The 16,324-nt window shown below is 43.6% G+C and overlaps 1 protein-coding gene across 1 annotated transcript in view; it reads right to left on the bottom strand.

Annotated features, from left to right (window-relative positions):
• Positions 1-6,235, bottom strand: part of LOC148477657 (N-acylethanolamine-hydrolyzing acid amidase-like) — a 43,999-nt gene extending 37,764 nt beyond the window's left edge. The window contains exons 1-2 of the mRNA XM_088456413.1: positions 5,941-6,235; positions 2,227-2,394 (exon numbers count right to left, since the gene is read on the bottom strand). Of these exons, the coding sequence (XP_088312539.1) occupies positions 2,227-2,394; positions 5,941-6,125 (353 nt within the window). The 5' untranslated portion in view covers positions 6,126-6,235. The remainder of the gene's footprint in view (positions 1-2,226; positions 2,395-5,940) is intronic.
• Positions 6,236-16,324: the final 10,089 nt, after the last annotated feature.

Raw genomic sequence — 16,324 nt, 5'->3', positions numbered from 1 at the left:
ATTAGTCATTAATATTTTGTAGCTCGGAATGACACCATTACATACCTTTGTTGGCATTAATGTATTTGTGTATTAACTAGTATTTTGGAACTGTCCTTCGGCGGGTTGCTAGCTTTTGCGCAAGGTTTTAATTTTCTCTACCTGCCTATCACTCTCCCCGTCTCCCCCTATTCTCTCTTTCCCTGAAACCTCCCCCTCTCCTGTCCCCCTCTACCCAACTCTTCATATTCTCTTTCGCCCAATCTTTCCCTCTCTGTCTCCCCCTATTCCCTCTCTCTGTCTCTTTCCTCTCTATCCCACTATACTCACCCCTCTGTCTCTTCTCTTGTATCTGTAAACCGGTGAATCGCATTGTCATCCCTCCACTTGCCGGTGTCCCACTGTACCTCAATTGCCGACACTGAGCACACACACACTGAGGCCTCGGCACTTGAAGTGGGATGATGTGGTGTGTGTGTACGTGTTGTGCGGGAGGCCTGTGTCCTGTCTCTCAGCCAGTGAAAGCAGTGAGGGGAGGGAGTAGGTGGGCCTCACTGGAGCTCTCTACTGAGTCTGCTCTAGACAGACAACAGCAGCATTATACAATAGATATAATAGATCTGTTTGCAACGTAATGCTTAAAAGTGACAGTTATCTGAAATGTCACAGATATCATTGTAGTTATTGTTGCAGCAATTAGCCAATGCTGCCAAATTCTGCATTGTGATCCTGGTGGGCATGTGTAAAAAGCTGCATACACACGGTACGATCTGTACCACCAACCGCTTGAAAGATATCTTTCAGTGAAGTCATCCTGCCACATCTCTGAACAGGCAAAGTTGACAATATTGTGCAAGTTGGCTTGCATGTACGGACGATCATAGATATCGTTATCATTCATGCAGGAACGCACATCGTTGGTAGTTCACTGCAGAAAAATTAACGATATATCGTTGAACGATATCATTATCGCTCATAGATATACATCCAACTGACTGAAGTATGGGTGCGGAAACAATGGGTGATAGGCTATACTATCTTAGCATTACAGGTACCTGGGTTATTAGAGTAATGGGTGTGACTTTACATAACATGCACAGCAGCCCCGACTGCCCTCCGGAGACATCTCAAGGATGGACTCCTTTCGGAGCCCGTCTCCCTGCATGTACCGGATAATACAGTAGATAGGATCACATTTTGCAATGCGATCAGGGGCGTTACTGGCATGCCCTGATCGCATTGCAAAAGCGATCCTTGATAAATGGGGCTTAGGGGTCTATTTACTAAGCAGTGTTAGGAGACAGAGTGAAAAGTGATAAGGTGCCAGCCAATCAGCTCCCAACTGTCATTTTTCAAACACAGCCTGTGAGATGGCAGTAAGGAGCTTATTAGCTGGCACCTTATTACTTTTCACTCTGTCTCTTAACACTGCTTAGTAAAAAGGGAATCCCGGCAACGCCTGGCTGACAGATGAGCAGAGCCCGGCAGCGCTGGAAATCCCGATCGTCGCTAAGGTAAGTATAAACTAACCTAACCCCCTAACCCTCCTTAGGGGTGCCTAACCCTAACCTCCCCCCCAAGTGCCTAACCCTCATCCCCCTCTAAGTGCCTACCCCTAACCCCCCCTTCCCCGCTGCCTAAAATGTCCCCCGGGGGGGTGCCTAACCCTAAGTTCCCCATGGGGGTGCCTAACCCTAACCCTCCCTCCCCCTAGCCTTACCTTAACCCTCCCAGGGGGGTGCCTAACCCTAAGTCCACCCCAGGTGCCCTAAACCTAACCCTCCCCCAAAGCGGCTGTCCACTCGCGGCGCCCGGCGTCCCTTCAATCGGGATGCCGGGCGCCGGTCTCCCAGCGTCGGGAACATGTCAGGCGTCTACATCTAGACGCCCGGCATTTCACCCTCGCCGGGATATGACAATCGGGAAGCCGGCTGTCGGTATTAAGGCAGCCAGTTTCCTGATTGTATACAGTAAAAAGACCCCTTAGTGTCTTAGAACTGCTGAACTGCAATGACATGCTATATTAGGTAAACTAGAAATGTCATTGAACTTAACAGGATATAAACAAATGTGCCAAATCAAATTTAAAGCATGTCTACACACTATAAAATAAAGCATCACCATTCTTTAAAAAGAACTACCAACAGCACAACCTTCACAAAACAGCATTTTACAGCTACAGTATAATATTATTAGTCACACATTAAAAAAATTCAATTTATTCCAGAAATTTGTAGGTGTACTTACGCTGTAGCTTCATAGCAAAGGTTTAAGGCAACTATATCACCAACACAAACTCCAAGTGTTCTGGATATACTCTTTATTTCTCCAGCATACGGTTCATGAACTAGAAATACCAAGTCCGCCTCTGCCAGCGGACGGATGATAGCATGGACCCATTTAGGTAACGTTGTGCTGTAAAACAGATGTACACATACTTAGTGTACTCAACTATTTAATTGGATAGGTTTTATGCAGAGACCACAAACTCATGAAGAAAATACATATCAACGTAGATTAGAGATGACTTGTTTGTGCCCAACAACAATTTATGAGGGTCTATTCCAGTTATGCCTGGGTGTGTATGCTTGCCTTGGAGTTCATCTAACGTAAATAAAAGTGGAATAATATAGGTCAAAGGCACAGTTGAATGGATTCGTGTGTTAGTAGATGGAATATACTTGCACGGGTTGGGTACAGGATCCTGGCGCTCAGGATGCCGGCACTCAGAATCCCAACGCTGGCATCCTGACTTGGTTACAATCCTGACACAACTACGTAAGTATACTAACCCTATCCCTACCCCATCCTCCTTGCAGCCTAAACCTAACCCTCTCCCCCGCAGCCTAAATCTAATAGCCTAACCCTAACTCTCCCCAACTCGCAGCCTAACCCTAGCCCTCTCCCTAGGACCTTAACCGAACCCCAATACTTACCGTCGGGATGTCAGCAGTCAGGATGCTGGCGCTGGGATAATAACTACATCCCATTTGCACTATATGTACCATTAGGCAACTAATGTTTGACATGTTATATCTTTTCTTTATATGAAATCACAAGGTCTCCGCAGCACACAATTATACATCAGTACTTCGGATAACAAAGGATAACAATTAGACACAAAGAAACAACCAAAGGCAGGGTGGAGTATGAGGGAAGTGAAGATGGGGTAGAGCGACTCGCTATAGTTGGAAAAAGCAAGCAGGCTATAGTTGTGATGGGGAGGACACAGTACAGTGAATGGTGTAGGTAGGTACTAGATGTTTGAAAGATGTTAAGTTCAAATTTTATTGAAATCTCATGATTTGCTGGTATATGTGTGGAGCTAGTGATAGAATGGGTGAAGCCATCATTGCCAAGGTACCTTTATCCTATCATTTATCCTATAGACCAGTGGTTCTCAAACTCGGTCCTCAGGACCCCACACAGTTCACTTTTTGCAGGTCACCCAGCAGGTGCACAGGTGTATTCATTACTCACTGACACATTTTAAAAGATCTACAGGTGCAGCTAACTATTTCACTAGTAATTATGTGAGGAGACCTGCAAAACATGCACTGTTTGGGGTCCTGAGGAGCGAGTTTGAGAACCTGTGCTATAGACGCATGCCTCATGTAATATTAATATTAATATTAATTCAGAGCTGAACTTTCAAAATGGAAAATGTAATAAAGAAGATAAATCAATGCTGAGAAGGATAAATAAAGATAATAAAATTAAGTGGAACAATAATAACATAATAACATTGAGTGGAGATATGTCAAGAAATTAATTTGGGTTAAGAGTAGTTCTGTTGAACATGCATGGGCAAAACCAATGGTGCAAAACTGCCGGGCTTACCTTAATGAAACCCCTATGGAAGACCTGGTACTGGATACTGGTTGACTATTACCTTACGGATTCTTGTCTTGACAATGAAAGTATACCCTTCCTAGCTATGTACTTATGACAGTTTCTACATGTATAGGGCTGGAGTATGACTTAGTACCCATACCTGCCCCTTTTATTTATTTTTTTATCCCTCTCCCTACGCTGTAAATAAGTCCAATAAAATTAATGAGGAAAAAATAAGGAAAAAAGAATGTCCTGCAGTGTTGAACCAGTCACCCACCTACATAAAGTAACTGTTAAGGCCGGTACACACTTGCCGATGCCAGCAGCGACAAAGCGAGGGCGGGGGCCATGCTACATTCGGCAGCATGGCCCTTGCTAACAATGTCGCCTGTCTTACCTGGGCAATGCTGCTGATGACACGTGGGAGCGAGCATCGTCAGCAGCATAGCAGGTACGATGTGCCCAATAGGTCGTACGATCCGGCCGGATTGGACAACAAATCCTCTAGTGTGTACCCGACATTAAGGCCGTCTAGTGTGTACCGACCTCGTTAGCGACGGGACCCGGTGGGGTGCCGGCATTGGCAAGTACGTATACACTTGCTGATGCTGGAAGCAACAAAGCGACGGCGGGGTCATGCTGCATCCGGCAGCATGGCCCTCGCTATGGATGTTGCCCGTTGGACGATGACACTAGCGATGCACGGGAACGCACATAGTCAGCGACGTAGCGGGTACACACTAGATGATGTGCCTGACACTAAAAAGTGGTGTACACTTACTGTAACTATATATAGCAATCTCTCTGATTTGACTGTCAGTTTGCTTTTTCACTAAGATAAATGAAATAAAACTTCTGATTGGCTGCTTACAAAAGGTTTTTAACCCCTTAATAACTATCAACCTTTTTATGGCAGACAGACTAGGTTGTTAAAATGGATTGGGTATAAGATCCTGGCGGTCGGGATGCCGACTATCAGAATACCAACAGCGGAATCCCAACAGTCAGAATCCCGATGCCTGAACGTAAGTACCCTAACCCCTAACCCTTACCCTATCCCACCTTTCCTGCAACCTAAACCTAACCCTCCACCTAGTGCCTAAACCTAATCCTCCCTCTGACCCTAATACTTATCGTTGGGGTGCCTTCGGTCGGGATTCTGGAGCCGGGATTCCATCTGCTGTTGGGATTCCGGCGCTGGTATTCTGAGCGCCAGCATCCCAACCGCTGGGATGGTAACTACATCCCGTTAAAATGATACACCGTGTTTTAAAGTGCATAGGGACTGCAGCCACATGCTGCCAATTGGAAAGAAAATTAAAAAAAAAGAACAAAAAACACGTAGTGGGCCATATGTAATAGCTCACAAGTTGTGGTAAATGCCAAGGTTTTGGCGATTTAGCCGTGAGATTTAAAACCTGGTTTTTGCCTTTAAAAGTAAAGTGCCACTTTAAATCTTACGGCGAAATCTCTGAGACCTTGGCACTTGCCACAACTCGTGGGCTTTTACATTTGCCCACAGTAATTTCCAGCCCAATAACTTTCCTAGAACTGGAGGGAACAGATATTAGGTATCAAAATAAACAAGAAAAATAAAGGAACAATAATTACTAACGTGAGAGTTTTTAGAAGTGGGAGATGTTGCCCACAGCAACCAATCAGATTCTAGCTATTATCTTCTAGACAGGTGCTAGTCAAATGTTAATTAGAATATGATTGGGTGCTATGAGCAACATCTCTATTTCAAAAACTCTCACTTTAGTAAATATACCCCATAGAATATATTTCAGGGGCAAACTAAGTGCTTAAAAATATTCATGAGAATAAAGATTTTATTTTTCTGTTTTCATCACTGACTTTTATATCCATATACAGTAAAATACTATTTATAAAAAAAATGCTGCCAAAAATATATTAAAAATTGCCTCGCTCTGATACATTAATAAAATAGTTATTGCTGCTTATCCTGCACATAACAAAACTGTTATTATTTGAATCTAGCTCTTAGTGGGTTACAATAATTTATATTTGTTCATGCACTTGTGTATAACATTTATCAGCACTTTAGTTACTGTAATAATGTAATGAAATCACTCTGACAGCTACCAATGTGTTTCAGACACTCACAGAAAGAAATGATCCATAGCCTGCCGCAGGTATGTGTAGTTGTAGTGTCTCAGGACCGGCTCCCAGCGCTGCTCAGGTGGCAGATCCAGGCTGATGTTATAGCGGGGTGCAGCGTAATCCCGGGCATCGGAGGATTGCGGGCAGGAGCCCAGGAGCAGGAGGAGCATGCACGGCAGCCAAGCCATGTCAGTGACAGCAGGAGACGTAGTGACACCGGTGGTGGGGAAGGAGTGTGTTGTGTGTGTACGCAAGGCCAGCGCTATGTACTAGTTACAAAGTGACTGAGGAGGCGCAGAGCAGCTGACCCAGGCCCCAGGGAGGGAGGAGCATACAACTTTGTACAAGAACCATGCACATCACACCACACACTCACACTGTACTGTACTCTGTCACATACCGGCATGGTAATGTCTAAATCCCCTTCACGGAGAGGACCCTGACGTCATCAGTTATTGTCCAACGTCAGGCATGTCACGGAGAACAAACTCAGAGCCCTAAATAATACATCTAATGTAGTCACACTTTCTTTTTTTATTGTATTCCATCTGGAAAGTGACAGGTGGCTTTAAGAGAAAAAACTAGAGTTAGGCTTCCCTGCACAGTAGCAAAGTTGGAATACTTATTTTATACTATAGGTATTATTATTATTAATATCATAGACAGTGCATTATCACTAAGCCAGTGCATAAGTGCATCGAACAGGGCCGTTTCTAAAGAGGAGGAGGCCTGTGTGCAGTCTCCGACAAGGGTCCCCTCCTCTCTGTCCGGCGGCTGGCAGCGCACTGAGCTGTGCGCAGCCAGCGCCAGAGTTATAGCCTCTGGGCATTAAAGTGCGCCTAAAGTCTACAGAGTATGCGCAGGTCACCGGGAAAATGTCCGCGGCGGTCATTTTCCCATCGTTTTCACAGTGCCGGACCCCCGCGCCGACGTGGGACTCCGGAGAGGTAGGTAATACTATGGGTGCAGGGTGTGCGGTGCGGGGCACCCCTGGACCCAGGGGCCTGTGTGCCCTGCACACCCTACACCCATTATGGATATGCCCCTGGCATCGAAGGAAAGTATCCACAATACAGTCTGACTGGAGTCTGAGTGGATCTTATGGTGCGTACACACGGTACAATTAAAATGGACGATATGAACGATAACGATATCGATCATAGCGTTATCGTTCATATCGTGCATTTTTCGCCCGCCAACGACCTGCGATGCACGGGCACGTATGGTCGATATCGACCAGGTTACTATAGAGACGTACTGTAGTTGGTGGCTACATGGTGTGCTGGATGATAAGTGTACTGTATCTTGAGTTCTCCAAATAAATAACATATCCTAGAGAGCAAGAACTGACTGTGAGAATTGCATCTAACTTGCAGGTGGAAAAAGGAATTTATTGTGCAGTTGGTCAACTTTTAAGGGAGGGAATTCAATAGTTTTTTTTTGTGGCTGCTGCTCCCATCTAAACTATTCAATTGTTTGTGCCGTAATTGCCCATCATTTATCGCAGATGTCTCGCCATAAATGCAGAAGATTAGTTGTGTAAAGTGACTAAAGCCATCTAAAGAGACCCTAAAGCCAGGCTCAGGAAGGTTAAGGAGAACAATAGCCCTACTTTGGTGGGATTTTTCCTCACACCTCAGGAGACTGCAAGCAGAAATCTGCAATAAATAATGGGTGCCTTTGGCATTCACGCCCAGCAGCACAATCAATTGAATAGCTCCTGGCAGTTTAGCTTCGGCCACAAAAAAAACAATTGAATTTCTCACTAAGCACAAATTTTTCAGAGACATATTTTTGAAGCTTGAGACATATTGGGCAGATGGAGTATGCTGCTTGCAATTTCACAGGGAATAGTTGTTGCCTACCCTCCAATATGACCCGGTTCCTTAGGTACAAATCACTCTGCTCCTGGACTTCCCACCTAATGTATGATTGCAGTCACCTGTGTGAACTAGGTAATTGATGAGACAGGTGTTTTAAGCACAGGTGACTGCTATCATAAATTAAGAGGTAAGTCCAGGAGCATTTTGTACCTAATGGAGTGGATCATGTTGGTTAGAGGGCACATCTGTTTTGGTTTATATCAGAGGTTCACAAACTCTGTCCTCAGGATCCCACACAGTTCACATTTTGCAGGTCACCCAGCAGGTGCACAGGTGTAGTCATTACTCCCTGACACATTTTAAAAGTTCCACTGATGGAGCTAATTAGTTCACTTGTGATTCTGTGAAGAGACATGGAAAACATGCACTGTTTGGGGTCCTGAAGTCTGAGTTTGAGAACCTGTGGTTTATATTATACCCTTGATCATCAGAGTTGTAGTGACCACATCATTGGACTTTGCATTGTAGCATATTGGAATATCCCACCCTCCAACATATGACCCCTTCCATTAGGTAAAAAATGCTCTGCTCCTGGACTTTCCACATAATATATGATTGCTGTCATCTGTGTTGAACTAGGTAATTGATGAGACAGGTGTTTCAACACAGGTGACTGGACTGGTCATGTTGGAGGGTCTGGAATATCTAAATAATATTGTCACTAAGCCCATATTACAGTATATTGGTAAATAAAAATCACAATTTTTCATTTCAAAGATGTCAAATGATGTATTATTATTTTTATTATTTTTTTGTCTTTATTTTGTATACTTCTATACAGACTAGATCCTGACTTTCATATCTATTATTGTTAATATTGTTATGTGATCAGCTTTGAAATTGTTTCTTACTGCTTATACAAATAAAAGGCCATTTTTTAAACTGATGTTTTGATGTCAGTCTATGGGCCTTATTCAATTAGAAGCGAAAAGCCGTTTTTGCGTGTTTTTTAGCGATAATTTCACGTTTTTTTTTTACTCCGAATTCAATTCCATTCCGTTTTCACCTAATGCGGAAAGTCAAGGCACTGAAATAGGCAATACTTTTTCTCCACAGAATAGCAGGTGAAAAAAAGTGTAAAATCTATATTTTGGGGTGTAGATGTTGGGAAACCACTCCGAACCCTTGGTACACCCGCCAAAGGACAATTCACTCAAAAAAGAATATAAAAAATCCAGGAACCCCCCCAAAAAACATCTTTGAAATTGAGGGCAAAAATGGGGGGACAACTTAAAAAAATAGCGAAATAAGCTTCTGGGGGTGCCTCAAGAAGGGGCCAAGTGTTTTTGGTATTGCATGTGCTTGTATGATGGAGGAATTTTACTTTTCTAAAACTTCACTTTAGAGACATTCAAATATGCTAACACCCATTTTCATGCACCCCACATTTGATGGAACTACTTACTTTCACCAAAAAATACTGCTTAATGCCATTCTTCACCACTTTTGCAAGGACGCTAATAACAAAGATTTTAAACAACTTCAGTACCCCAATTAGTTTTACTAGGGCTATTGGAACACTTCTACATTGATCCCCAATGTTATTGCATCTTTTTTGGGGGTAAGGCTGATTTCCCCAAGTCTGACAGTACTTTCCGCCTGTTCTGCATTCGCCGCTTGCTGGTTTCGCCTGTTTTGGAACTGAATACGGCGGAAAGCGGGGACTTGCACGATAAGTTTGCGCGGCCAAAACCCGCGATGACGGTGAAAAGTCGGTCAGGTGAAACTTTTTCGCAGGTGCGAAACTAATTGAATACCGCCCTATGTCTCCAGTGGAACAGGACAATACAAAGTACACAACAAATGTTTTGTAGTCAATGCAATGACATCGAAACCAGTTTTGAGTTGGAGAAGATGGTGGAGGAAAGACTGACAATCTACAGAGGTGGGGCTCCAGCGCAGTCCAAAATTCAAATAGGGGAGCCACACCAACTGCCCGGTGATGCTTGGCAGCGTTTGCAGTGGCAGTTGGTGTGGCTTCTTTATTTGAATTTTGTATTGCGCTCCAGCCCCTCCTCCGGAGACACCACTGCTAATGACTGCATTTTCTTCATAACAGAGCAGAGTGAGTGGTCTGAAGTGTAATCATGGACGATAGGTCTTTATATAGTTCATGAAGTTCAACCTTACTAAATTGTAGCTGTGTTGAACCAGATAAAGATAAAACAAAAGCAAAGTTACTGTCACACAAAGCTATTGGATCTAGACACATTGGTGCCAATGTAGAGCTGGAAATAAAACGGGAGTAACTTACTGTACGCCAAAGAAATGTTTATTTTGTATCTACAACTATATACTGATGCCTTACGGACTCTCTGGAATATGAAAGTTTTACTGTCTAGTCCCATGCCAGGACCGGGCAAGTACTTCATGCCATCTCCTAATGCTGCATGCCCCTGTATGCCCAGGCATTAGTGCAGTGTTAAGGAATGGGTATGAAGTCCCGGTGGCTGAATAGCTGCCGGATTATACCCCAATGCCAGCAGCCTGAAGGGAGAAGTTTCCGAAAGGGCAGGTAAGTACCCTATCCCGACCCCCCCCCCTTCCTCAACCTAACCTCCCCAAGAGCTAGGTACCTGGGAGAGACGAGGAGACTAGAAAATGTCACTGCAATATTGGGTGAAATGATGTACTGATGAATTTATTACACTGTAGATGGTTTCAGGATACAGTGCAGGGAACACAGTCGCTGGTGAATGTACTTGTTACACTGGAGATAGTTTCAGGATACAGTAGCTGTGCAGGGTACTCTAATGCTAGCCATACACCTACGCGATTTCGGGCCAAGTACCCGACTTTCGACGCACTGTACGATGGATCGTGTGGAAATCATGCATTTTTAAAGTAGGATATGATCCGATGCGCGCTCCTGCAGCTCCTAAAACGGATCGTATGATCAGATGTGCAGCCCATATTATGCATCGTATCATGTGCAGATCGTACTGTTTATTTTGTGCATGCGATGCATCGTGCGTCCATTCATGTCAATTCAATGACTTTTCCCTGATGAGCGCATGAGGCACACGATCGATCGTATGACAGATCACGTGCAATGGAAAACAACAAATCGTACCGCCGGGACTGCCAGGGAGCTCCGGGGAGTCATATGTGAATCTTATCTTTAAGCTGGTCATGCAGGTGTATGGCCAGCATACACAGGGAAAGCCACCAAAGCTAGTGCTTAAGAACAGTACAGGTGGAGACACAGGAAACTTAGCAAATTAGGCAGATCTGGGTAAACACAGGAGGATAAACTGAGGCAAGGCTTGAGGTTTAAACAAAATAAGACACTACAAATTCAAACGTGGAAATGCTCAGGAAGGCACAGGAGACAGAGACGCGAGATGGCTCCAATGGTGTTGAAGAGCCAGACACAGACTAGCTGTGGGATGCACTGTGAAAGTAACCTTGAGTCTGAAACAGTACTGGCATCGTAGTCACAGGGAAAGCGAAGATAAACAGCAGTTTCCTATTCCTGGAGTCAGACTTAGTCAGGTGATATGGACCAACATGGCTGCGCCCATGCCCTGCACCAGGACGCACGCACAGAAGCCCTAGCAGACCCCGGGGAGAATACTCAGTCATCACTCAACTCCACTCCCAACGACTGAACACCTAAGCCCAAGGATGTCGGCGCGGTGGTGAGTAGCGGCCGATCCCAGGCCGCATCCTGATGTCGGGTTAACGTACATCTCCAAATCATGCCCTAAGTGTCTACAGTATGATGTCCTTGTTTATTTTATTACTTTTTGAAGTAGTAAATCAGTTCCGGTATTTCATTTACTACCTGGAAAGGAGAGTGTGATTCATGTCTATTAATCTTACTGGACCGTGCTTGGCTGACGATAAATGACTTGTGGAGTGTTAGAATTTATATGTTAAATATATCTTCTGCATAAATATGACTGCCTTTGATTGTTAAAGACTATATATTGTTTAGCAAGATAAATCTATGCCTCAATTTAGTTGAGGATGATCAGGCTGCTGCATACCTATGGTATGATATTTTGTACTAAATTGCCTTATGCTCTTTCTGAACATTAAAGGAGTTAAAAACTGAGTTATGTAGAGTAAAGTTCCCTAAATTTCAGCCCTGCATAAAATTTAATTAAGTTATGGAACTTTGACACATTGCCCACATTTCCTTTAGTCATGGCTGTATAATATTTGGAGAACTGTAACAGGATCTTCTCATAATTCAGCTTCCCTTTATATTCTTCCCACAGCTTCCTAAATATATCATGATTTTCACCCTATTTTATGATAAAACATAACGTGACTTGGACCAAAAACTAATGTTGGGCTCAAAATTTATCTCATATTATTCAGTTTGCAATAGCTGAAAAGCCCTTCATTTTATCTCCGTATTGTATACGCCAATTTATCTTCAAACAATTAAAAAGTGACATTGCTTGGTATTAATAATTTTTTTCAGCCAATATTACTCACTTTAGCCATGTGGTTCTCATCTTCACAGAATACATTGACCGGGATGTACAACCACCATTTTGAGGTTTGATGTGCAGTTTGCCATCCATGAACCGCAAACTGCATTATTTCAGAACTAAAACTGCAATGCCGGTCTGTGACAGTGCAATGTGTTTGTAAAACTACCCATAAAACTGCAAGTAAAAATTAATATACGTAGTTTAGACTTATGATTAGCGACATTGTTCAAATTGTATGTTGTTTATGTAGGCTTTAACTGCATTTCTCAAATGCACGTTCTGTGTGGCACAATTATTATCTACTTTATGGCCACAGAATCATTTAAATCGGTGTGCTCCAATGTGATAGGCACTCTACCTGATGTTGGGAGGTATAGTTTGCACACAAGTTGGTTTGTCACACTCCCAGGGCTGGACTTACCCACAGGGGTACAGGGGAAATCCCTGGTGGACCTCATTGCCCCACCCCTTCTTCTAATGTGCACTCATATTAAACATTGTTAATCTATAAGTCTCATATAAGAGGGTTAATTTCATAGGGCCCTATTTACTACAATCCGCATTAGAATGGAGATTGTAGTGTGATATTTCCAACTGAATTCAGAATTTTGAATTTTGGCAATATTACAGGGATTTATTAAAAATCTCTTGCAGGGACAGAGCTTGCAATAACGCTCTGTCCCTGCGAATCCCCTCCGCAGCTTTATCACTATATTCAGCAGAAAAAATATAGTGACAAGTTGCCGCACATGCGCCGGCCACCGCTACATCCCCATCGTGCCAGCCCCCCCCCCCGGGAGCCCCCGGATCCCCCCATGCGACCTCCTTAATTTCACTTACCTGTGGTCATCGCTGGTCAGTTGATGTCCTCCCTCCAGGGCTCCGGTCAGCTAGTCTCCCATCCTGCACTGTGACCAGCTGACTGGAGCGCCGGAGGACATCACCGGAGCACTGATCACTGGCCCTGGACTCAGGTAAGTTTTTCATTTTAGCAGTGATCAGCTTGTGGTCTGTTTAGACCACACAGCTGATCATTGGTTCTAGCTCCAGGCTCTGATCTGCCTGTTAGGGCAGAGCAGGAGTTGGGGAACTTGGGGAAGCCTGGATAATGCCACCTCCAGGTGGTATTATCACAGGACCCCCGGTATTTTTTCACATTTTATTTTTAGTAAATCTCAGGAAGATCGCATTTCCCATTACAATTATGAGAAATGCGATCTTACTAAAAATATGTGATAATTAGGGCTTGGAGTAGAATTTAACTTATTCTACTCCAATTGCCCTGTAGTAAATTTAGGTGAAACTATAATAATGTGAAAAGGGAGTGAAAACACCCTTTTTCACTTTATTTAAGTAAAAATAATGTTAATAAATAGAGCCCATAGTCTCTAAAGGCTTGGAAAGTCTTAGTGGGGGCTGGCCACACCCCCTGTGGTAGCTGGCCAAACCCCTTAAGTATGGAATGCTACCACTGAATTCCCCTGGTGGGCCCTTAATGCCCTAGTCCGACACTGCACACTCCAACTTTCTGCTACATGACACCCCATCTTCCACACTCCTTTTCCCTGCTACCAGGCCATCATCTGCCACACTGAACATATCAGTAAATCATACTTACCTTCTCCCCCGGAAGGTGTGGGAGACTTCTGTATTTTTGGGTAGTTCTTGGCACCCCTAGAAGAATGGGTGGATCTCCTGCATCCTGCTCACTTCGTAGTGAAGTGGGCAGGATGGAGAGATAATGCCAGAAATCACTAGTCCATATGGGAATTGGCGGGTGACAAGAATCACATCATTTAGCCTCTACTAGTGGACTCGCTGCATTTTGTCTTCCCCTAGCAGGTCACCCTGTACCGCTTTCAGAGAAGAGAAAGAAGGTTTTTGCATTCTCTTAGATCTAGGTAAGTATTTGCGCAGTATTTGTATATTTTACCATTATTATAAATAAATAAGTTTATTTTTTAGGATTAAAAATAGCTTTACATGTGCAAAATATTTTAAATAGAGAATATAGAAATTATAATTTAAAAAATTATGTTTATTTAAATTAATAAAGTTTTCTTTTCTTTTGTTAATTATACGGACGCCACTCTAGCCCGCCAGCCCTGCACTGCTTCTTCCACTTGAGCTGCTGTTTTCAAATTTTACACCGAATGACTGTGAGGACATGTGACCTTCAGCGGGTGATACGAAAAAAAAAATATTCAAATGGAAGAAATGGCGCTGTGCTGAAGAGTTACAGTTGTATCTGTATAATTAACAAAAGAAAAACAACTTTAAATAAGTTTAAAAATATATAATACAGTAGAACTTTTATATTATCCATATTTTAAATATTTTGCACCTGAAAGTATATTTATTCCTATAAAATACCAATAATTTAGTTCTAATAGTAATTTATAAAAACAAATACTGTTCATGCACTTACCTAGATTAAAGTGAATGTAATCTCTGTATTTCCTTTTCTCTCTCACCCCTATGACATGTGTATACACCCCCATGACACAGGGCAATGCCCCCTTTTCCATGTGGAAAGAATGCCCAGGATGAACTTTTGCCCCAGTCCATTCCTGCCTCAGCCCTTCACTTGGCTGTCGAGTAGTTTCTTCAGACTCCTCTCACGATTATTGGCTTTTGGCAGTAATACACAGGTTTCATAGTGCCCTATCCTTATGCCATATTCAAGTTCTCCAAACTGCCTATAGGCGTGGTCACCACTGTGCTGCTTATAAATAATTTGATAATTGCAGAAATGAGAAATTCTTCATGTACTTACACCAGTGTGAAAGTGAAAAATGTTGCTAGTATTAATGAATTGACATTATCAGCCTGATTCAGAATTGCATGCGTCTAACATATTTGAGCAAACTGTGCATGCACCATAGCAAACTCACACATCTTTGTGTATCTCCGTGCGAAGGACCAATCTCGCTCATTTCTCTCCACACAGGGAAATGATCATTTCAGCGTGTCAACCAGGTGTTATCTGGCCATTAACAAGGATGAGAATGGTCTCATGTCGAGTGTCATGGGAGTATTGTAGGCATATAGAGTTGCATCCTATTCTGAGTCATGCATATGCCTATGAGATGCTTACAGTATTTCAGAGGTAGGTGTAAGTGACGATACTTGTGATGATGAATGTGTTAGTGGATGAAAGACAGCGGAACTGCGCAATGTGCACGCATGAAGAGGAAGGCCCACAGTGCTGATGGTAATGTCTATATCCCCTTCACGGAGAGGACCCTGACATCATCAGCCAGTGTCCAGCGTCATTCCCTGCCATCCAAGTGGGCATAGATGGGGAATATAACCATGTGGTGAGCATAGCGAGCCACCGTGCCCGAAGCAAGGCGAGCGCAGCGAGCCCGTGAGGGGACAGCAAACTTGCTTAAGTGGGGACAAAGTACTTCTTTAGCTGGCTGTCATGGGCAGGAACTGCACTTCCGCCCTCACTCACGTCACTTCCAGGTCCCTAGCACGAAGGGGAAATACAGCCAACCCAGTGCCGATACACGTTAGACACACCCACATGTGGCCTAGCACAACTGCACATCCGGGACATCTCTAAGTCATCTCCAGCAGGCACATACTGTACTTCCAGGACACCCACCAGGGCCGGCCTGAGCCCTATTTTTTAGGTAAGCAAATATTTTTTTGCTACCCCCAGGGGTACTGTTGCACGCACCGAAGGCTTGCGACCGAAAAAAGATAATGGGGCATGGTCTCGTGGGAAAAGCCATACACATACCTAAAGCATGTTCATATATAAAGTGGTCAATGTGGGAACTTTGAATTGGAGGTATGGAAAAGTTAAGGTCGTACTTATACTCCAGACAAAAGGGACGTGGACACTCAAAATTACACGCCCCCTCTTCATAAGTTTACTGTACCACACTGTGGTACCCCTCATACACAATATGCCACACAATAGTAGTGCCGCTTGTAACACATTATTTCATGTAGTAGTAGTGCCCCTTATATATTATGCCACACAGTAATGCCCCTTACACATTATAGTATAATGGGTAAGAGGCCCCATTACTGTGTGGCAAT

The sequence above is a fragment of the Taudactylus pleione genome, unplaced genomic scaffold, assembly GCF_031769625.1.
Source record: "Taudactylus pleione unplaced genomic scaffold, aTauple2 ptg000703l, whole genome shotgun sequence".
Classification (NCBI taxonomy): Eukaryota; Metazoa; Chordata; class Amphibia; order Anura; family Myobatrachidae; genus Taudactylus; species Taudactylus pleione.
This window is presented reverse-complemented; position numbering and strand designations above follow the sequence as displayed.